General features: G+C 42.6%; 2 protein-coding genes across 2 annotated transcripts in view; one reads left to right on the plus strand and one right to left on the minus strand.

Moving 5' to 3' along the window:
* The window catches only part of DRC7 (dynein regulatory complex subunit 7), a 39,851-nt gene extending 39,043 nt beyond the window's left edge, over positions 1–808 (plus strand). Inside the window, exon 17 of the mRNA XM_087701706.1 lies at positions 410–808. Coding sequence (XP_087557832.1) covers positions 410–503 — 94 coding nt within the window. The 3' untranslated portion in view covers positions 504–808. The remainder of the gene's footprint in view (positions 1–409) is intronic.
* Positions 809–1,844: 1,036 nt separating this feature from the next.
* The window catches only part of LOC148042750 (cell adhesion molecule CEACAM6-like), a 27,726-nt gene continuing 7,400 nt past the window's right edge, over positions 1,845–22,170 (minus strand). The window contains exons 2-7 of the mRNA XM_087729289.1: positions 20,336–20,659; positions 18,962–19,252; positions 14,314–14,598; positions 12,794–12,997; positions 9,105–9,160; positions 1,845–4,616 (exon numbers count right to left, since the gene is read on the minus strand). Coding sequence (XP_087585415.1) covers positions 4,500–4,616; positions 9,105–9,160; positions 12,794–12,997; positions 14,314–14,598; positions 18,962–19,252; positions 20,336–20,659 — 1,277 coding nt within the window. The 3' untranslated portion in view covers positions 1,845–4,499. The remainder of the gene's footprint in view (positions 4,617–9,104; positions 9,161–12,793; positions 12,998–14,313; positions 14,599–18,961; positions 19,253–20,335; positions 20,660–22,170) is intronic.

Here is a 22,170-nt window from a genome sequence, read left to right on the forward strand (position 1 = left end):
AATCTCACTAGGCTCAAGGTTGACTCAGCCTTCCCTGGTTCCAAGCTGGGTTAAATAAGGACCCAGATTGTTGGGGGCAAGAGGCTGACTCTGTAAACCACTTGGAGAGGGCTGCAAATCACTGTAAAGCGGTATATAAGTCTAAGTGCTATTGCTATTATGGTAAAGCAAAAAATTGTGATCTGTTGTTAATACCTTATTCTACTGCAATAGAGAGACTCAGAAATCAATGCTTCTTTTTCTTTCCCACTTTTCTTTCCCATTTTCCTTTCCCCTTCATTGTCCTCTTATTTGCTTTTGTATTATTTTATAATACTTTTTATAACCTAATAAAAATGTATTCTGGAGCAGCGCTAGTAACTCACAATTAGTGGAATTAGAACAGTAATTGCTTGTCTTTTTTCACCAGGCATAAGGAAAGAGCACCGCTGAAATACATAGCATTGGAAGAGAAACTTTCCAAAGATCCCCGTCTCTGCGAACATCTCAAATTTTATGTTTAATTCTTCTGTGAATCATTGCTGGGAAGTGCTCCTCAAAAGCCAGGTGAATGTAATGAAACTTCTGAATAGCTTTGAAGAGCCTTTCATTTTTCTCAGGCCACTTTTTTCCTCTTCATAAACTTTTGCAATGTTCTGGTAAGAAAGCACCAAAGAGAAGGAACTTCAATTCTTTGAACCTCTCAATAGAGCAACTCTGGGTTTGGATAGCTAGATATATGGGTGAAAGATAACAAGACTCTCAGATAATTATTTCTTCTTCTTCTTCTTCTTCTTCTTCTTCTTCTTCTTCTTCTTCTTCTTCTTCTTCTTCTCTCCTCCTCCTCCTCCTCCTCCTCCTCCTCCTCCTCCTCCTCCTCCTCCTTTTTCTCCTCCTCCATATTTTGGGCCATGTTCTACTTCTTTTTCACTGTGCTAAATTGTTGTACTTCCTACTCAAGTGAAAGGAAGCCATGCTGTCTGTATTCAATGGGATCAAAGAGTACTTTGGCCTACGAGATGTCTTAATTATCTCCGTCTCATTTTAAACGATTTTGTAAGATTTTACAACAATAAATTGAATATCAAATTTAAATTCAAAATATTCCGCTTCCCTTCCTTTAAAATTTAAAAGAAATTGCTGTCTGAATTCTGGGAACCTTCCTTCTCTACTACTAGTTACTACTAGTTACTACTAGTTCTACGTGAACAGCTGTGGTGTCACTGAAGCAAGATAGGACAAACTCATGAATGATTAGAGCATCCTAAAACCCTCCTAGGCATGCAGGCTAAAAAGAACACTGTAGGGAGAGTGAGCCGGACACCAGCAGTGAGTTGTTCCTGGATGCCCGGCACCAAAGAGTTAATAGACGTCAGGAGCAGTTGTGCAAGTACAGGAGGTAATTGCGCTCAGCTGATTGCCATTAGGCTCCTCTCCAGACTATAAAAGGACTGCTTGTGCACACGCCCCTCTTGCAGAAGTCAATGAAGGAACTAATGTCGGAGAACATTACTGTGAGCTTGGCAGGCTGGATTGCTGCCAGGGCTTATCTGTGCTGGATTGCTGCCCAAGCTTGTCTGTGCCGGTTTGCTGCCAAGGACCTGTCTGTCTGTTAATTAAATGCCGTAACATATGTTTAGCTCGGAGTGTGTGTTGGTGTGGGACGAGGGGAAGTCAGAACAGTTTCATATTGGGTGTCACCCATCCCAAAGGCTGACTTCAACACGAGTCCGCCTTCTGACAACCTTTTATGGGCTTACAGTTCAAATGGAGAAGTTAGGGGTGTCTTTCCAATAGATGGATTTCGGTATTGCTCAGCGATGTCTCTAGCTAAATGTGCAGATTAATGACTTCTGCAACACACACATTATTAATGTTGCTTTATTAATTCACTTTTTTTTCCTGGTTGCAGGTTCATGGTCATACAAAAAAAATGTAGATATTTTGACGATGTTTCAAAGTGTGTTGTAACCTTTATCTTTCTAAACGTACCTTGTAAGTTTCCTCCCAAACATTATCTCCATAATCATTCATTTCTTCATTCATTCATTCATCCATCTATCCATTCATTCATTTAGTCACCCAGCTCACTCAATTGACTCCGAGTGGCTTATATTTCAAAAATATTTCTAAATATTTCTAAAATTGTAGAACAATTAAAATAATTAATTCAAAACACTAAGACAATAAAAACATCCCAGAAATAAATACAAAACAGCAGCTGAGATAATTAATCAACTAACAGTAAAGTCCAGGTCTATTAACATAGTCTAAGCCACAGATTGAGTATATAGTACAGGAAGGCTTTTAGAGCCTTTCAAAGGGTAAATGCAATTTCCAAGGGGGGGGGATATTCCACAGAGTGGGGGCCACTTCAAAAAAAGCCCATTTTCTAGTCCCTGCCAGCTGGCACTCTTTGGCTGACAGGATCCGGAGCAATGGTGGGATTCAAAAAATGTACTGCCGGTTCTGTGGGTATGGTTTTGTGGGCATGGCTTGGTGGGCATGGCTTGGTGGGCATGGCTTGGTGGGCATGGCAGGGGAAGGATACTGTAAAATCTCCATTCCCATCCCACTCCAGGGAAAGGCTATTGCAAACTCCCCGTGGAGATTCGGACCCTCACCTCCCTTCAGGCTTTCCGTAAAGCCGTTAAAACCTGGCTGTTCCGGCAGGCCTGGGGTTGACGAGTTCCCTTCCCCACTCGAATTGTGTGACTGTTGATTGTTTTTTTTAAAAAATTCTCTGTATCTGCTTGTTGTGTTGCCTTATCTGTACTACCCCCCCTCCTGGGTTTGTTAGCCGCCCTGAGTCCCTCCGGGAATAGGGCGGCATAGAAATGCAATAAACCTATAACCTAAACCTAAAATCCCTGTTTCCTCCCAATCAGCTGGGATTCAGGAGGCAGAGAATAGATGGGGGTGTGGCCAGCCAGAGGTGGCATTTACCAGTTCTCTGAATTACTCAAAATTTCCACTACCAGTTCTCTAGAACTGGTCAGAACCTGCTGAATACCACCTCTGGCCCGCAGCATGCCCCATCTGCTCCATCGAATTGGATAGGTAGAGACTTTTGGAGAAAGGCAGTCCCCCCCACCCCCGTCCAGTCCCAAGTCATGTAGGGCTTTAAGGGGGACAACCAGCCGCCTTGAATTGCACCCAGAAAGATCCTGGCAGCCAGGCAGATCACGGAATAAAGAGTCCTTTATGTGCCCTGTGTAGCCAGCAACATTTATGACCTGTGCAACCACATTTTGCATCAGATGAAGTTTCTGAACGTTCTTCAAGGGCAGCCCCATGTAGAGTCCATTGCAGTAATCTAAGCGGGAGGTTACAAGGATATGGTTATGGCAGAGGGGTGAGTTGAGGCTGAGGAAATGTTGCTTAAAAGCAGATGTAGCCACAGATAGCAAAAAAGGAAAGGGCTCTCTGCTCCAGCCAACTAGTACTTGTGAAAATTACTATAAATTGGCTCCCCTCATACAATTTTCCTGGTATGAGAATCCACATTTTTGCCATGCTACCACTAACACAGTAAGATGGACAATGTGTCCACTATCCAATTGGGCATCTCCTATTGTCCCCTTCCTGTCCCCAACTCTAAAACTGTTATTAATGCAAATCCCCCCTCCTCACCCATTGGAAAATGTAACTTCCTTTTCACCATCTGCTGCCCTCAGTTCTCCTGCAGAGGTGAGGAGATAGAGAAGAGGGCGTTGAAAAGAAAAAGAGAAGGAGGCGTGTCAGAAAGAAGGTTGGATTCCTTGCCAACCGGTGCTCTATGCCTCACTTCCTGCTGCCTTCCACCATGCCGGTGTGTGGTCTGCAAACAGATCACTTCCGATGCATCCCTTGAGAGAATTTCTAGCAGAAATGGATCAGGTCTGGGAAATGTTCAGTTGCCATATTGTTATAATTGAATGTTGGCCTCCAAGAGGTTGGCTGCAGAAAATCAGATGACCACTAGATGGAGACAGAATGTCTTTTTTTTTTCTTTTTCAGGATTTTTCTGTCCCCTTGTGTTCTTCTGTATTTTTGCACATCTCAAAGTCCCATTCAAGGCTTGTGAGGGTTTTCAATTGTCAACATCAGAAACAATAAGAATATTGCCTAAATAATAACAATAATAATAAAAAGAGATCCTTTTATCCCAGTGGAGTATATTGTATCCCAGGCTGCCTTCCAGGTGCTCAAGCAAAGATGCTTCTCCATAAAAGATGATCCTTTTTTTTTAAAAAAAGGGATCTCCTCTGGAAGACATTGTGTCTAGAAAAGCCATGATGGCTTCAGTTTAGGTTTGTCTATCTCTACCGAAATGAGAAAGGGGAGGCAGACTGCAATTCTTCCATTCATGGATAAACAGGTGAAGACTTGTAAGGCAATGGGCTTTGAAAGGAACCATCCGTTTCATGGTAGGACCTATCTCAGGAACTCCTGAAGACAACTCGGCTCTGAATACCTCCTTCCGTCCTCTTCTCTCAGTGAAGGTCTGCAGGCTGGGTCCCTCTGTCTCTATGTTCAGGTCATTTTGTGCCCAATCTCACTTCTGCATACACAACTTCAGTCTCTGGTTGAGCTTCCCTTTTGTGGAATCTGATGTCAGCATATGTCACATCGCTCATTTGCTTGGTCAAAGTTTGCTGTTAGAAAGACAGAAGAAGGAGGGTGATTTTAACTGTGACATGAAAAAGCAGCAAGTTCTCTAAACAGGAACAAAAAAAGAATGTGTTCTTCCACGAAGAAACTGGCTCTCATAGACCATTTGCCAGAAACAGACTGAATAATTCCCATCACTTGTGCACACATAGAACAACAGAGTAAACAAAAGAGACCTTAGGTCATCTAGTCCAACCCTCCGCCCAAGCAGGTGACCCTACTACACCATTTCTGACATAGGGCAGTCCAGTCTCTTCTTGAAAGCTTCCAGTAATGAAACTCCCAGAATTTCTGAAGGCAACTTCTGTTGATTCAGTTGATGGTTCTCATTGACAGAAAATTTATCCTTATTTCTAGGTTGAATCTCTCCTTGATCAGTTTCCATCCATTATTCCCTGTCTGGCCTTCAGGTGCCTTGGAAAACAGCTTGACCCCCTCCTCTCTTTGGCAGCCCCTCAAATATTGGAAGACTGCTATCCTGTCAGTCCTGGTCCTTCTTTTCTTTAAACTAGCCATGCCTGGTTCCTGCAACCGTTCTTCGTATGTTTTAGCCGCCAGTCCCTTAATCAACTTGGTTGCTCTTCTCTGCACTCTTTCCAGAGTCTCAACATCTTTTTATAATAAATTGACCCCCCTTTTGGGGGTTTATGCAATGAATAACAAACCACCTAAATAGGATTGAGACAACAGCTTACTACTATCACTCTGTTATGGTTGGGGGCAATAGGCTGACTCTATAAACTGCTTAGAGAGAGCTGTAAAGCACTGTGCAGTATATAGGTCTACGTGTTATTGCTATTGTTGGGTGGGCATGAGCTAGGCGAAAACGGGCACTCACTCTGCCACGCAACACTTGGGTCTCAAACCCTGGACTGTCGGCTTTCTAGTTTATAAACTCATTGTCTTTAACCACTGAGCCATGGCACTACCCACTCAGGAAGAAATGTATTTGCAAGAGTCTGTCAACGTAACTTTACTACAAGGATAGAGCAATAGCTGCTAGGTGTCTAGCAGAGGGATCTTGGAGTCCTAATGGACAACCATTTAAATAGGAGCCAGCCGTGGGCAACAACTGCTAAAAAAGCCAACACAATTCTAGGCTGCATAAACAGAGGGATAGAATCAAGATCATGTGAAGTGTTGATGCCACTTTATAATGCCTTGGTAAGGCCACATTTGGAATCCTGCATTCAGTTTTGGTCGCCACAATGTAGAAAAGGTGTGGAGACTCTAGAAAGAGTGCATAGAAGAGCAACAAAGAGGATGAGGGGACTGGAGACTAAAACATATGAAGAATGGTTGCAGGAACTGGGTATGTCTAGTTTAATGCAACGAAGGACTAGGGGAGACATGATAGCAGTGCTCCAATATCTCAGGGGTTGCCACAAAGAAGAGGGAGTTAAACTATTTCCCAAGGCACCTGAGGGTAGAACAAGAAGCAATGGGTGGAAACTAATCAAGGAGAGAAGCAACTTAGAACTGAGGAGAAACTTCCTGACAGTTAGAACAATTAATCAGTGGAACAGCTTGCCTCCAGAAATTGTGAATGCCCCAACACTGGAAGTCTTTAAGAAGATGTTGAATAGCCATTTGTCTAAAGTGGTGTAGAGTTTCCTGCCTAGGCAGGGGGTTGGACTAGAAGACCTCCAAGGTCCCTTCCAACTCTGCTATTGTATTGTATTGTATTGTGTGCTTCTTTTTCTGGACTACCTCACAGGGCTGACAAACAACCATTAGTTGCATAACATTAACCCTGCTCCTGATGCCCCAACATGTTACAAGAGGTCAGTGTTCTTTTAGAGTTGCAAAAGTATGCAGATACTGTATAAAAATTGGTGCTCTCTGGAAAGGGGGAATTTCCCAGCAAAATATAGAGCTCTGTACAAAAAGCAAACTACCAGAGGTTCATTTTGATCTGGTGGATAATTGGGAGTTTGACAATGAATGGAAATATAAAAATAGTGACTTAAAAGAAAATAATGTTTCTGAAAGATATAACTCCCCCCCCCCCCCAAGAATGGGTATTATTTGGATGCTTAAGACTGTGGCTACTAATGTTCATAGCAGAATCCTCATCAAAGAGTTTTTCAGACCACAATTCAGTGATTTTAACTTTTAAAAGGAAAAAAATATAGCCTTTTAGATGCGGGTGGAAAGAGATATTGTTAGGAAAGGAAACAATTGAAAATTGCAAAAGGAAGCTAAAATAATTTGTTGAGAATAACCTCAAATGGATAGTGAAAAGAAGGACCAGGGGTGACATGACAGCAGTCTTCCAACATCTAACAGGCAACCACAAAGAAGAGGGGGTCAACTTATTTTCCAAACAAGCAGAAGGCAAGACAAGAAACAATGGATGGAAATTAATCAAGGGGAGACGCTACCTAGAATTAAGGAGAAACTTCCTAACAGTGGGAACAATTAACCAATGGAATGTCTTACTTCCAGAAGTTGTGAGTGCTCCAACACTGGGAGTTTCTAAGAAGAGATTGAACTATTTGTCTGAAATGATATAGGTTTCTTGCCTGAGCAGGGGGCTGGACTAGAAGACCTCCAAGGTACCTTCCAATGCTGATATTCTGTTTTGTTCTTAATAAAGGCACAGAAGTAAGAACTGTTTAGAGTACAAGCCAAGTGTTTGTAAGAGGATGTTTTATACAACATAATAATGGGTTTAAAAAGAAAAGGAAAGAGAAAATGCAAGCAATTTTGGATAGGTTGCCGGGGGGGGGGGGGGGGGAATTATTTGAAACTGTCCAGAAAGGACAACTATTAGTCACCAAATCAAACTTCCACAGCAACAACTAACTGTATTAACACTGACAGAGATGGAAATAAAGCTGAATTATGCAAAACAAGGACATTTTGCATTTGCAAATAAATCGGGGAAATGATGGGCACATAACTTAAAAAAAGAGAACGAAAATCAAGCGATACTAACCGAGAAGAAGAAAATACTGTAATGACAGGCAATGCAAATGTGCAAAAAGAGTTTCATCAATATTGTACTTTATACACAGGCCAAGAAATATTTCTAGATGAATATTTAGGTAAACAGAATTTCCCGACAATCACAGAAAACCAAGCAAATGTTGAACGGAGCGATAAAAGTAAGAAGCTATTAAAAAGTCAAAAACAGAAACAACATCTGTTCCAGAAAGTCTCCCAGCCTTACTATAAATGCCTTGAGGATGAATTTTTAAAATAACCGATGAGTAATATTTACACAATGGACAGCTCGTACAGTGCTAATATTTAAAGAGACTGCAGATCTGACTTTAACAAGAAATCATCAGCCAATATCTTTACAAGACTTACAAGAGTTTGTTTAGTGACCATTTGAAGTTACACCACTGAAAAAAGTGACTTATGACCATTTTTCACACTTACGACTGTTACATGGCCCTCCATGGTCATGTGATCAAAATTCAGCTGCTGGGCAACTGACTCACATTCTGATAAGCAAAGTTGATGGGGAAGCCAGATTCACTTAACAACTGTGTTACTAACTTATCAATGGCAATGATTCACTTAACCACTGTGGCAAGACTCACTTAACTACCGTCTCACATAACAACAGAAATTTGGGGCTCAGTCCTGGTCATCAGTGGAGGATTAATTAATAATTTTGCACACTGAACTGGCATTTTTTGAGTATATATGTTTGAACAATATAATAAGGATTACTCAAATTTGAGAAATGTAATAGAGATTACTAATATTGTTATTGTGAATTGGATTGATGTGAATGATACCCAGAACCAACTCTGTTCGCACACAATATAAATGTATAATCTAAAAAAATAAAATAAAAAATATATTACAAAAAAAGGAGAGAGAAATGATAGAAAAAGCTAAAAAGGAAAAAAATGAGGGAAGAATAGAAAAAAAGCTATAAAGAATTGACTTCCTATATTCTTCACAGTCATTACAATTATATTTTAACATTTCTCTCTATGAAGTAACAATATGACTCTTGTCTTTCTATAATTTATCCTGTCGAATCCTCAAACCACAAATTCATTATTTTCATTTTGCACATCAGAGGTTTTCAGACAGCAATAAAGGTTGATATTGTTTTTCCTCTAATCAAGGAAGTTAGTTTATCCATCTCAACAAGATCAATTTTGTGAGAAGGTCACAAAAGATGAATCACATGACCCCAGGACACTACAACCGTCACAAATATGGGTCAGTTGCCAAATATCTGAATTTTGATCACGTGTGACCTCAAGTTGCTGCAACGGTCACAAGAGTAAAAAAATCAGTCAGAAATGACTGTTGTCTCTGCTGTTGTAACTTCAGTCACTCAATGAATGGTCATAGGTCAAGGACCACCTGCAGTGCTATTAAAACGTTCAAGAAAAAATTATTTAAAAAAACCCCAAAGTATTTAAACACCCAGTAAATGCCAAGTACAGGGATGGAGTGACCCTGGTGTGACTTCATGATGAAGCAATCCTTTGATTTACCTTTTTGGCTTCTTTGACTTCTGTGGGCTCAACCTCCGGAGGGTTTTCTGCAGTTCCTGCAAGAGTGAAATAAAGAGGAACACAAAATATTATTCCTCAACGACATTCAAGGATTGTTGTGAAGGAGTCAGATTAACAGAGTTGAAAAGGACCTTGTGGGTCATCTAGTCCAACTTCCCACCCAATCAGGAGACCCTACACCATTTCTGACAAATGGCAGTCCAGTCTCTTCTTGAAAGCTTCCCATGTCAGAGCATCCACAAATTCTTGAGGCAGGATGTTCCACTGATGAATTAATAGATTAACAAGAGTTGGAAGGAACCTTGTAGGTCATCTAGTCCAACTCCCCACCCTACCCAAGCAGGAGATCCTACACCATTTCTGACATAAGGCAGTCCAGTCTCTTCTTGAAAGCTTCTGGTGATGAAGCTCCCACGACTTCCAAAGGCAACTTCTGTTACATTGGTTGATTGTTCTCACTGTCAGAAAATTCCTCCTTATTTCTTAAATAGCCCCTCAAATATTGGAAGAGCGCTATCCTGTCTCCCCTGATCCTTCTCTTAACTAGACTAGCCATGCCCAGTTCTTGTAACCATTCTTCATATGTTTTAGCCTCCAGTCCCCCTAATCATTTTGGTTGCTCTTCTCTACACTCTTTCAAGAGTCTCAACATCTTTTTTATAGATTTGCAACTGGCTGACAAATCACACTCAACAATGTAGTTCCTTAATGGAACTACACCTACAGTTCCCACAACTTCCGAAGGCAACTTCTGTTCCATCGGTTGATTGTTCTCATTGTCAGAAAATGCCTCCTTATTTCACCGTTGACTCTCTCCTTAATCAGTTTCCATCCATTATTTGTTTACTGGCCTTCAGGTGCTTCATCCATGAATGAACACCTCTGGAAATGGCCACTGCTGTTTAAATCCCTCCCCAGCCATCCTTTGAAGATGATCCTCTTGCTTTTAAGACGTTTATACCTCACTGAGCTTCAGAGGGACTTATTTATTTATTTATTATTTATTAATTAGACTTATATACCGCTTCATAGGGCTTTCAGCCCTCTCTAAGCGGTTTACTAATTTTTTAGCAAATTGAGTCAGGAACTTGCCCCCACAGTCTGGGTCCTCATTTCACCCATCTCGGAAGGATGGAAGGCTGAGTCGACCTTGAGCCGATGAGATTTGAACCGCTGAACTGCAGATCACAGTCAGCTGAAGTGGCCTGCAGTACTGCACCCTAAGATCTGGCCTGTGGAGCTGCCCATCTCCTCTCGTCAGACCGCCCCCCCTAAAAGAAAAATCTTATACCTTTATAACAAGCTCTAAATAAAAATGTGTTAATAAACTTTTATAGGTATTTCTCCCAAGTCACAATTTGCAATTTATATCCAAATTTCTTTTGCTAGATTGCCATACATGTATATATCATTAAACTGTATCCATTATCGTTTCCTTATTGTTATTATATAGTTAATTAATTGTTAATGAATAAATATCCAAGGGTTACAAAATTCCTACTTATTAATCACCAAAATCAACTGATTTTTTTATTTTATTATCAAATTTCATTGTCAACCTGTATCTTTCCAAAAATTATCTGTTAATTTTTCACCTTCTAATATTTATCTCTGGCTTATAGGAAACAAAGTTCTTTAGATTTCTTTTAGTGAAATTTAATAAAAGTAATAGGAAGAATTGTTAAAATAAGAAGGAAGGTTTTAATCCAGAAGTCAAAAAATAAAGCAACAAAAAGCAGAAGAAAAAAATCAATCCGTTCACTTTAAGAGGAGAGATGAAAAACGTTGCAAGCACTTCAATCCACAAAAAATAGTTGCAAAGAAAAAAACTTTCCACAGCGATCCAATTAGGGTTATTTTCGCTGCTCAGTTCTTTTGTTTAAGGATCTAATTTGGTTTTAAAGAAAAGTTTCTTTGGGCAGTCTTTAGCAAAATAGAAAAAATACCTCACCAGATGGACTCACTTTCTCTTTTTACTTCCTTCCTTCCGGAGTGTCCCGATTTCATCAGCCTGGGGGCTGTCTGTTTACCGCTGGCTTGAAGCATTTCCCTTGGGTCTATCAGGGACTTTGCGATGTCCCTGAGACCGGCAAGGCTTTGTCTTCCTGATCACCATCTCTATGGGATGGTTTAGGTCTCAATGGACCGTCCAGCGGCAAAAGTGTCAACTGCAGTCTCGGAGTATCAAGACGGCACATTGTGACATTGCGATGTGGCTCCTCCTTCCAGCCTGCCACACTTTCTATTATTCTATCATGCATTTTTCTATTGTGGGAAAATGGGAGGGGGGATTGTATGGAGATAGATGATATATAGCCATAACAAAATTATTCCTAGGAAGCCAAGGTCATACTTTGTCTTTGCATCTCTGCACCTGACAGGAACTGGATGGGTGGAAGCTGTCAGCATGGCAGTGGGAGATTGGACCATGAGATGGACTTGTGGGTGTGGGGGCAAGATCTTGAACTTTCAACTGGGTGGGTGGGGGGAAACCGGGAAGCTTTCAGATCCAGGTTTTCCCAGATGTGCCAACATTGCTCTCTTAATAAATTGGAACTTTGAGGAATCCTTTGCCTTGGACTCTGATTTACATTCGGGTGCTATTTGGAACCCTGACAATTGTAGCCAAAACACAGCTCGGGAGCCTGTTTTCACTGGCAGAGCACTCGGGCCACCACAGGGGCCTCTGACACGAGTAACGTTGAGCTGGCCATGCCCACCCTGGCCACACCGACCCTATTACCTGCTACCACATTCTTCCAAAAGTGTTCATCCCACATTGTAGAGCTAAAAGTCTGTAGAGATTCTCAATCGTCTACGTCATGGTTGTCCCAAAGGTGCTTTTTTTTTCAGGAGGCAACTGGATTTTCTTGCTTTTTCTTTTGAAGGCGTTTTGCTTCTCACCCAAGAAGCTTCTTCAGACTTTTAGCTAAACAATGTGGGATAAGCACCCTTTGAATTGCCTCCAGAAGTTGTCGATGCTTCAACACTGGAGGTTTTTAAGAAGAATCCAGACCAGTGATGGTGAACATTTTTCTGCTTGGGTGCCAAAAGGGTGCAGGCACGTGCAATGCCCTATATCAGCTCCAGCACGCATGTGTGCTGGCCAGCTGGTTTCCAGCCTTCCAGAGGCCCGGGGGAGGCCGTTTTTGCCCTCCCCAGGTTTCAGGAAAGCCTCTGGAGCCTGGGGAGGGCAAAACATGAGCCAACGGGCCAACAGGAAGTTCGTTTCTAAACTTTTGGTAGGCCCATTTTTTTGCCATCCACAGGCTCCGGAGACTTTCTGGAAGCCTGGGGACGGCTATCAAATGTGCACACGTCCTTTTAGCACCCGAGCAGAAAAACGTTCTCCCCTGGATTGGTGGACACTGGATAGTGGGTGGCCCCAGAGGGGAAACGAGGGATTTTATCTCTGCAGCTTTTCACGTGAAAACTTCAGAACTGGCTTTGCTTCTATTGTACCTCTATGGATCGATCCGTAAAGTTAGACTCTCGGTAAAACGATGTCCGAAGAGTTTCTTTTGCTGCATGTGCCAGAGGGATGGTTGACATCAAGGTCTATCAAGATTCTTCTACTTGACTCAAAATCATGGGAAGAGACCTGTGGTTTCTTCCCCTCCTTCTGAGAATGAAAATTCTGAAAGGACAGCTGTGGAAGAAGGTCTCACCTTTATTTTTCCTCTTGGATCTCCATACCAGGACGCCCAGAATCAGCAAGAAGATGAGGGTGCCTGTGGCTACTCCAACCCCGACAGGGATTCCGATTCCACTGATGATATTTTTGTGGGGTGGATCTCGTTTCTTGCCGTCGTCATCATCATCATCATCATCATCATCATCATCATCGGTGATCTGCGATGGATTCTCACGTCCTGCTTAAACAAGTGACACCAAGTGAGCTGGTAATAATGGAGAGCCTCCAAAGAGAAATTCTTACCTACAAGCAGTCCTCGACTTATGACCACCATCGAGCCTACGGTTTCTGTTGCTAACCAACAGAAGCAAATTTCCCCCCTCCTCATTTTAAGGCCTTTCTTGCCACAGTTGTTAAGTGAATTGCTGCAATTGTTAGCAATACAGTTGTTAAGTGAATCCGGATTCTTCATTGACTTTGTTTGTCAAAGGTCACAAAAGGGAATCCTGTGTCCCTAGAACACTGCAAAAATGTGAGTCAGTGGCCAAACATCTAACTTTTGATCATGTGACCATGGGGGTGCCGCAATGGTCACAAGCCACTTTTTCCAGTGCTGTTGTAACTTTGAGTGATCACTAAATGGACTGTCGTAAGTGGAGGACTGCCTGTACTCCTTGCTCCAGACATTTTCTTAGAATTGCAAACTCAACAACTTGGGAGTGGGGGGGAGGGAGAAAAAATATACATCCCATCCCACATCTTAAAAAGGTAAAGGTTCCCCTCGCACATATGTGCTAGTCATTCCTGACTCTAGGGGGCAGGGCTCATCTCCGTTTCAAAGCCGAAGAGCCAGCGCTGTCCGAAGACGTCTCCATGGTCATGTGGCCAGCATGACTAAACGCTGTAGGCTGAACGCTATTACCTTCCCACCAAAGGTGGTCCCTATTTTTCTACTTGCATTTTTCACATGATTTTGAACTGGTAGGTTGACAGAAGCTGGGACAAGTAATGGGAGCTCACTCCATTATGTGGAGCTAGGGATTCGAACCACTGAACTGCCGACCTTTCTGATCAACAAGCTTAGTGTCTTAGCCACTGAGTCACCGCATCCCACATTTTAAGCTAATACTATTACTAATACTATTACTATTACTAATGCTACTATTATTAATAATAATAGTATTACTAATAATAATAGTAGTAATAACATATTACTAATACTATTACTAATACTAATACTTAGGCTAATACCATTTCCTAAGTTGTTTGCACAACATCACAACATGCTCTGGTTTCTATGCCAACATTCTCTGTGAGAGGCAAATTTGTAACAGCAATATCAGCTATATCAGATCTATTTAGGGAGAAATCAAGGCAATCAGGTTCATTAAGCTCCAGTCTGATTAGTTTAGGCTACCTAGACATCTCCTAGTTGAAGTTATGGCACAGTTAACAATTTCTAGGAGAACCTCCAATGACTTGGGTTCACCAGCCATGCTAAGCCACAAACTGTGGATCATTCTCATAGGAAGGGCAGAAAATTGTTCTATTTACCAAGGATTGTCACCCTAGTTCCAGTCCCCGGGCGATATCTATCTATTTCACAGATATAATTTCCAGCGTCCTCCTGTTTGATGTTCCTCAAAAACAGAGAAGCTCCGTTTTCCAGAATCCTGGTTTCATGTGTCATTGCCCTCTCCTTTCCATCAGAGGCAATCTTATACCATGAAACATGAGAGAGGTGTTTGGTTTTCTTCCCTTGGATTCTACAGTCCATGGTGAGGTTTTCCCCTTCTGTCCTCTCGATGGAAGGTGGTGACTGGATCAGCAATAGATTTGCTGTGAAGGGGAGGGGAAAGGACAATAATTACAGCAACCTTTGGTGTGCAACTCAGTCAAGGGTCAAATAAAGCCTAAAGGTTGGGTTGATACAGGCTGCATTCATGAGACAGCTCCATCTGCGGATTTGAGTTGGACATGCTGAGACACAAGACGGCCTACACCAGGAGCGTCAAACTCAAGATCCGCGGGATGCTTAAATCTGGCCTGTGAGGCTGTCCTGGAAAGAGCGCAGGACCGGCCCACGGCGCCTCTGCCCGCAAAAATGGAACTCAGGACAGAGGTGGGTTGCTCCCAGTTCGGCCCAGATCGTAGCGGCAGCAGGAGGCTCCGGACACTTCCGCACATGTGCATAAGTGCCGTGTGCATACAAACTGGTAGTAAAAAAATGGAAACCCACCACTGGCTCAGGAGGGCCACATGCGGCCCTCCTGGGTTCTGTTTTTGCTGGCAGAGGGTTGCAGAAGGTCCTCGCAGCTAAAAATGGAGGTTGCAAGGGACATGCCCTGCCATGCTCCATTTTTACTGGCAGAGGGTTGCAGGAGGCTGTTGCAGTCGAAAACGAAGCTTGGGAGTCCGCTTTCTCTGGCAGAGCACTCGAGCTACCACAGGCGTGAGGTTTAGTTGGCCATGCCCACACTGGCCATAGCCCCACTGCCACCTCACACACACTCAGCCGAGGTCAAACACAACCCTGATGCAGCCCTCAATGAAATTGAGTTTGACCCCCCTGGTTTACATGAAGTGATTAGTTCAATACTACTGACTGAAATCCATGGGCAAGCTTGGTCACCTTCCAGCATTTAGCTATTACAGCATTTGGGTGTTTGATAAGAGCTGTGATAAAGCTTCCAAGGAGGTGACTGTGAAGCTGTGAGTTATAATACCTACATTTCTGGATTGCTCCAGATCAGGGGTGTCAAACTTGATTTCATTGAGGGCTACATCAGGGTTGTGTTTGACCTCGGAGAGCCAGAGGATGGGCATGACCATGCCCATGGCCATGGTGGGGCATGGCCAGCTCGACATCACTTGTGTTAAAAAGATGTTGAGACTCTAGAAAAAATGCAGAGAAGAGCACCAAAGATGATTAAGGAACTGGAGGCTAAAACATACAATGAATAGTTGCAGGAACTGGGCATGGCTAGTCTAGTGAAGAGAAGGACCAGGGGAGACTTGAGAGCAGTCTTCCAATATTTGAGGGGCTGCCAGAGAGAGGAGGGGGTCAAGCTATTTTCCAAGGCATCCAACAGCCAGACAAGGAATAATGGATGGAAACTGACCAAGGAGAGATTCAACCTGGAAATGACAGTGAGCACAATCAACCAGTGGAACAGAAGTTGCCTTCAGAAGTTGTGGGAGCTTCATCCCTGGAGGCTTTCAAGAAGAGACTGGACTGCCATCTCTCAGAAATGCTGTAGGGTTTCCTGCTTGGGTGGAGGGTTGGACTAAATGACCTGCAAAGTCCCTTCCAATTCTGTTAATCTGTTAAGGTGTCAGGGGCACCTGTGTTGGCCAAGTGCTAGGGAAAGTCTTCCCCGAGACTCTCCCTCATTCTCATTATAATCTCCTTCCTTCCTTCCTTCCTTCCTTCCTTCCTTCCTTCCTTCCTTCCTTCCTTCCTTCCTTCCTTCCTTCCTTCCTTCCTTTTCTTCTTTTAGCAATAGCAATAGCAGTTAGACTTATATACCGCTTCATAGAGCTTTCAGCCCTCTCTAAGTGGTTTATAGAGTCAGCCTCTTGCCCCCAACAATCCGGGTCCTCATTTTACCCATCTTGGAAGGATGGAAGGCTGAGTCAACCTTGAGCCGGTGAGATTAGAACCACTGAACTGCAGATAACAGTCAGCTGAAGTGGCCTACAGTACTGCACCCTAACCACTGCACCACCTCGGCTCAGCCTTCCCTCTTCATTCTCTTTTCTTCTTCCTTCCTCTCTTTTCTTCTTTTTCCTTCCAGGGTCTCTTCCCATCTTCCCTTCTTTTTCTTTGTCTTTCCTCTTTCCCCTTCTCCTTTCCTGTCCCTTCTTGCATGCTCAAATACAAAATGGGAAACATTTCTCCTTGTGTTTTGTTTATTATTCATTTTGATAGCCCTCTGCCAGCAAAAAAAGAGTGTTGGGGGGGGGGTTGCACACATCCCACCCCACCCCCATTTTCGGCATGGATGGCCTCCTGCAGTCTTCTGCCAGCGAAAATACACACGAGCCCCCCAGCTCCGTTTTTGCTGACAGAGGCACCCTGGGCTGGTTATTTGCTATTTCTGCTCCAGGCCAGATCTAAGTACTCTTGAGTTTGACATCCCTCCTCCGGATTGTTCACAGAAATCCACTCTTTGATCTGATCTACTATATCTATCCTTCCCCTCCTCCAAGTCTTTTAAGAGGCTAATCTCGACTTTAACGCTTTCTCCTGGAGGAGGGCCCATGGTAGGCCAAGAGAATCCTGGAAACAGAGAAGTGAAATTCGACTGCAAGTCTTTCTTGCAGAGCTCATGGTTTCCTATCATTTATTTATTTTTTATTTTTACACTTCCTGGTCTTCATGAGAGAACATAACCATTCAGCAAAAAACTCTTCCCCATCATGTTCAGTAAATTGCTCGCTCTCTGCGCTTCCTGCCTCTGGTTTCAATTCTGACATTTCTACAGGTACCTATGAGGCAACTACCAGACTGTATGTCTGCTTTTTAAATATACAGGAAATATAATCGCATTTGTTGGCAATTATTTTGAATGTCCTGTTAGCCACTCAAAGTCATTCTGGCAAGAGAGGGTGGCCATATATATTGATGGCAACATTGATCTGCCCAGCTATCCACTGATAACCCCATGCCCACATTCCAGGCAGAGTAGCAAATGTATTTACATATTTATTTGTTTTGTTTTTTCATTAACATGTCTTCATGTTTAAGAGGAACGGGCTAAGAGTTTGGGACACCCTAAAAAAAGGAGCTGTGGGATGCACAAGGGGTGGGTTTCAAAGGTGCTTTTTTCCCCAAGAGGCTTTCTTGTTTTTTATTTTGAAGATGTTTCACTTCTCATCCAAGAAGCTTATTCAGCACTGACTGATGGTGGGGAATGGAAGGATTTATCCTCCTTGCATACAGCTGGTCATTTGCATCCTTTTAGAGGGCCGTTGAGGCCACTTAGAGGTTTGTCTATGTCCTCAGGGTCACCTGAGTGGTGCAAATGGTTCCTGTAAACGGATGCAAACTTTTATCTTATACATATTGACAGCAGCAAGATTGCTGTACACCCAAAAATGGAAGGACACTTCGATTCCCACCATGCATGAATGGCTGCAGAAGCTGATGGAATTGGCTGAAATCAATGGCTAAATTGAACATTTTGATTTAAAAAAAGAACATAAGTACTTTTGTGGCTATGTGTTGAGGGGCAAATAACACGGTGGTTTTTTTTATTTGTTAACTAACATAGCAAGTTTGTATTTTAATCTGATTTATATTCTTTCTTTTAAAATGATGTTCAAGATTTATTAGCTTTTAACATTCCTAAACTGATAAACAAGTTGGAGACTAATTTCTGATAAGAAAAGTTTGTTAGTACAAATTGGGGTCTGGCTCATCTCTTGTGAACCTAAACAATCTTTCTCCTTACGATTTATTCCCCTCCAGACCTCATTTTAATAAATATGTATGCTATTATCCCGTCCAATCAACTTTTCACTTTCAGGTTTCTTTGTTATGTTAACTATAAAAAGGGTTGTAAGCTAAAGATCTGGATTGAATGAGGAATCCCTTTGGTCTGAATATTCTGATAAATTGTAATAAAATGATCTTCCTGTCTCGGTTTGTCTTATTGGAAATTATGCATACCGAGGCACAAGCCTGAAAAAGCCACATTTGGCCATCAGTGGAGATTGCTTCTGGACTTGGTACTGAAGGTGGGGGAAAATGATACTTTGATTTAGGATTTTATCGATTAGATTGGTAGATGCTTATAGAAATGGCTAGTTTTTATTACTATGAAAAGGCAAAAAGTCATGGTTTGATGTTAATGCTTTGCTTTACTGCAACAGAGGGAGGTCAACCTTTCTGTTCTTTTCCCCAAACCTTCTTCTCCACCTCTCTTCCCCCTAGGTGTTGTATCTTATGATTCTTGATGAATGTATTTTTTTCTTTTTTCTTTACTTCCTTTTTTACACTTTTTCTTTACACTGAGAGCTGATGCACCAAAGACAAATTCCTTGTGTGTACAATCACACTTGGCCAATAAAGAATTCTATTCTGTTCCATTCTGTTCGGTCCTGCCCTATTTACTTTTACATTCTGTAGCTTATCTTATGACCATATAAAATGTTTTTTAAAAATTTGTTAAAAAGAAAGAAAATTTCTGCTACTGACCAGTAATTTGAACACGCGTTCCGTTTCCTGATCCTGTTCGATTTCCGATCGTGATATTACATACATAGCATCCCGAATCCTCCACCTCTACCTTTATTAATCTAAGAATCACTTTCCCCTTTTTCTTCTCAGAGTATTCTGGGCTTCTGAGCTCCTGCTTGTCTTTGTACCATGTCACTTCTATCAAACTGAGATTGGCAACGCTGCGAAAACTGCACGTAATTGAGACATTAGTCCCTGCTTTTCTGTTGATGTCTGGTGGAGTCTGATTCACATCCACATAGGGTTTTTCTGCAAAAAAATAAATAACCATCCTCATCACCATCATAATTTGCATCTGTATTTTAGCCTTGCTTTCTGTTGGTGCAAAGGAAATAGAATTGTGTAAAATATTATGAGTCACATGCATTACAATTGTAACCTCAAGCATACAAACACATGGACGGACACCCAGACATAGAAACACACATACACACAGGCCCTGCTCAATCAATCAATCAATCAATCAATCGGAATAGAGCTGGAAGGGACCTTGGAGGTCTTCTAGTCCAACCCACTGCTCAATCAATCAATCGGAATAGAGCTGGAAAGGACCTTGGAGGTCTTCTAGTCCAACCCACTGCTCAATCAATCAATCGGAATAGAGCTGGAAAGGACCTTGGAGGTCTTCTAGTCCAACCCCCTGCTCAATCAATCAATCAATCAGAATAGAGCTGGAAGGGACCTTGGAGGTCTTCTAGTCCGACCCCCTGCTCAATCAATCAATCAATCAGAATAGAGCTGGAAGGGACCTTGGAGGTCTTCTAGTCCGACCCCCTGCTCAATCAATCAATCAATCAATCAGAATAGAGCTGGAAGGGACCTTGGATCTGTTCAAAACACTACATATTTTTTATGTGTGTCCTACTACCATGGCCACCATCTTGAATGTCTGAGGACACCCTATTGGCAATTGGACAGAAATGGTTTCTTGGTGCCTTTTTCTGGAGTGTTAATCTACAGCCTTGAAATGTCTTGCCCGATTTCTTACTTTTATATGGTTTCTGAGTCCAGAGAAGGTGCAAATCAATCACGCCACTTTTTGCAAGACTACTTAGACCAGGAGTCCCTAAACTTCGCAACTTTAAGACTTGTGGACTTCAAGCTCTGCTGGCTGGAGAATTCTGGGAGTTGAAGTCCACAAGTCTTAAAGCTGCCAAGTTTGAAGACCTCTGACTTAGGCCCTCTCCCAAATTCGGCTGAACTGCAACTTTCTCATAGAATGGACAATAGCAAAAAGAATTCAAGAGTTCGCTAGCATAAGTAAATAAATAAATAAATAACTAAAAATAAATATACAAATAAATAAACAAGCAAATAAATAGGCATATTTACCCCAGATTGTCACATTTGTGCTCCCATTTTTCAACACTTTTTGATCTTGAATTTCACAATGATAGATTCCAGAATCAGCAGCAACAGTTGATCTAAGAGTTAAAATGCTGGATTTGTTGGTTCCATTTTTAATGAAAAAAATACGGGTTGAATTTTTGATCACTTCTTCTGCCTTCCTCCAGGTTAAAAACCACCTTGAAGACATATTGCCTTCCCCAGCGCAATTCAACAACACGTCTGACCCTTCTGGTACATTCAAAAAACGAGGCGTCTGAATGACGGAAAAGGGCGAAGACTTTGGTGGGTCTTGATTCCCTGTGGAACCTGGATGGGAAGCAGAGACACAACAGCGCATTGAAACCTTAAAATGAAAACATTGTAGTCAATGTTCTGACCGAGGCTTCCCGAGACTATGAAGCAAACTGCTTGTCCTGACAAACCCTTTTATTAATTTACTATGAATTCTGCTCATTCACATCCAGCAAAGTCTTTCAAGGGAGGATTTACAGTCACAGATCTTATCTGGCTTGGAGAGTTGCCAGGCAAGTTGGCAAAAGTTGGCAAGGAGTCTTGGAGAGTCATGAACCAATGAAGCGAACTAATGGTCTCCTGCAAACTCCATTCCCCTTTCGCTCCTCTTTTATTTCCTCTGGGAGGGGCCATTCATCGTCCACCTGTGGCCTTACTCCCAAGTCGACCCCTGTTCTTTAGATGTTCCCTTCGTCTGGCCACTCTGCGCATCTGCACACTGGGAACAGGCTCCAGCTGTTCTTCTGCCTCACTGATGTCTGCTGATAACTGTCAGATGGCTCTGGCCCCCTCTCTGCCTCCAACGCAGAGCCTTCATCCGATCCTTCCCCAGACTCCAGGACTGGCCCAGGTTCCTCCCCAACCTCCTCACTGTCCAAGTCTGCCACCAGCTCCACTGGCTGCTGGCGAGTCACAACACTCAAGGACAGAGAAGCTGCACATGAATTTCAACTCATTTTCACTGTGAGGTCATGGTATGTGAGAATGAGCTTGGGAGGCAAGACAGAGAGAGAGAGAGCTGCAAACTGGGGAACCAATATGCTTATAACTGTGGAGTCGTTGGTGCTCTCTGAGTTTGGTTGTTTTCTCCCCCTCCCTTCCTCCTCCTCCTCCTCTCCACACGTGATACTCCCTTCTAGCACTGATGATGTTACCTAGGTGGGTAATGAAACATCTGTAAGAAAACCACCAAGCTCAGTGAGCACCAAGGACCCCTCATTTCAACCCTGAGCTACAGAAATTCTCCTTTATTGGAAGAGAATTTTTCTAGCTCAGGGTTGCATTGTGGAGTCCTTGATGTTCTCTGATCATGGTGGTGTGGGAGGTGTGTGTGAGAGAGGGGGGAGAAAGGCAGAAAGACAGAGAGAGGGAGAGAGGCAGAGACAGAGACACACATACACAAACACACAGAGAGAGAGAGAGAGAGAGAGAGAGAGAGAGAGACAGAGACAGAGACAGAGACAGAGACAGAGACAGAGACAGAGACAGAGACAGAGACAGAGACAGAGAGAATGTATAACTTCCTCTCTATTTTCTTATGGGAGGTTTTATTATTATTATTATGAATTTGATTTGTATGACCAAAGCTAAGTGACTCTGGATGACTCACACCTGGTAACAACAATAAACAAAGTTAAAAACCAAAATATTAAATGTAAAGATCCCCCTCAAACATATGTGCTAGTCGTTCCTGACTTCAGGGGGCGCTGCTCCGTTTCAAAGCCGAAGAGCCACCACTGTCCAAAGACATCTCCGTGGTCATGTGTCCGGCATGGCTCAACAACAAAGGCGCATGGAGCGCTGTT

Source organism: Thamnophis sirtalis, unplaced genomic scaffold (assembly GCF_051295495.1).
Source record: "Thamnophis sirtalis isolate CommonGarterSnake01/CBP01778 unplaced genomic scaffold, rThaSir2_p1.2 scaffold_14, whole genome shotgun sequence".
NCBI lineage: Eukaryota > Metazoa > Chordata > Lepidosauria > Squamata > Natricidae > Thamnophis > Thamnophis sirtalis.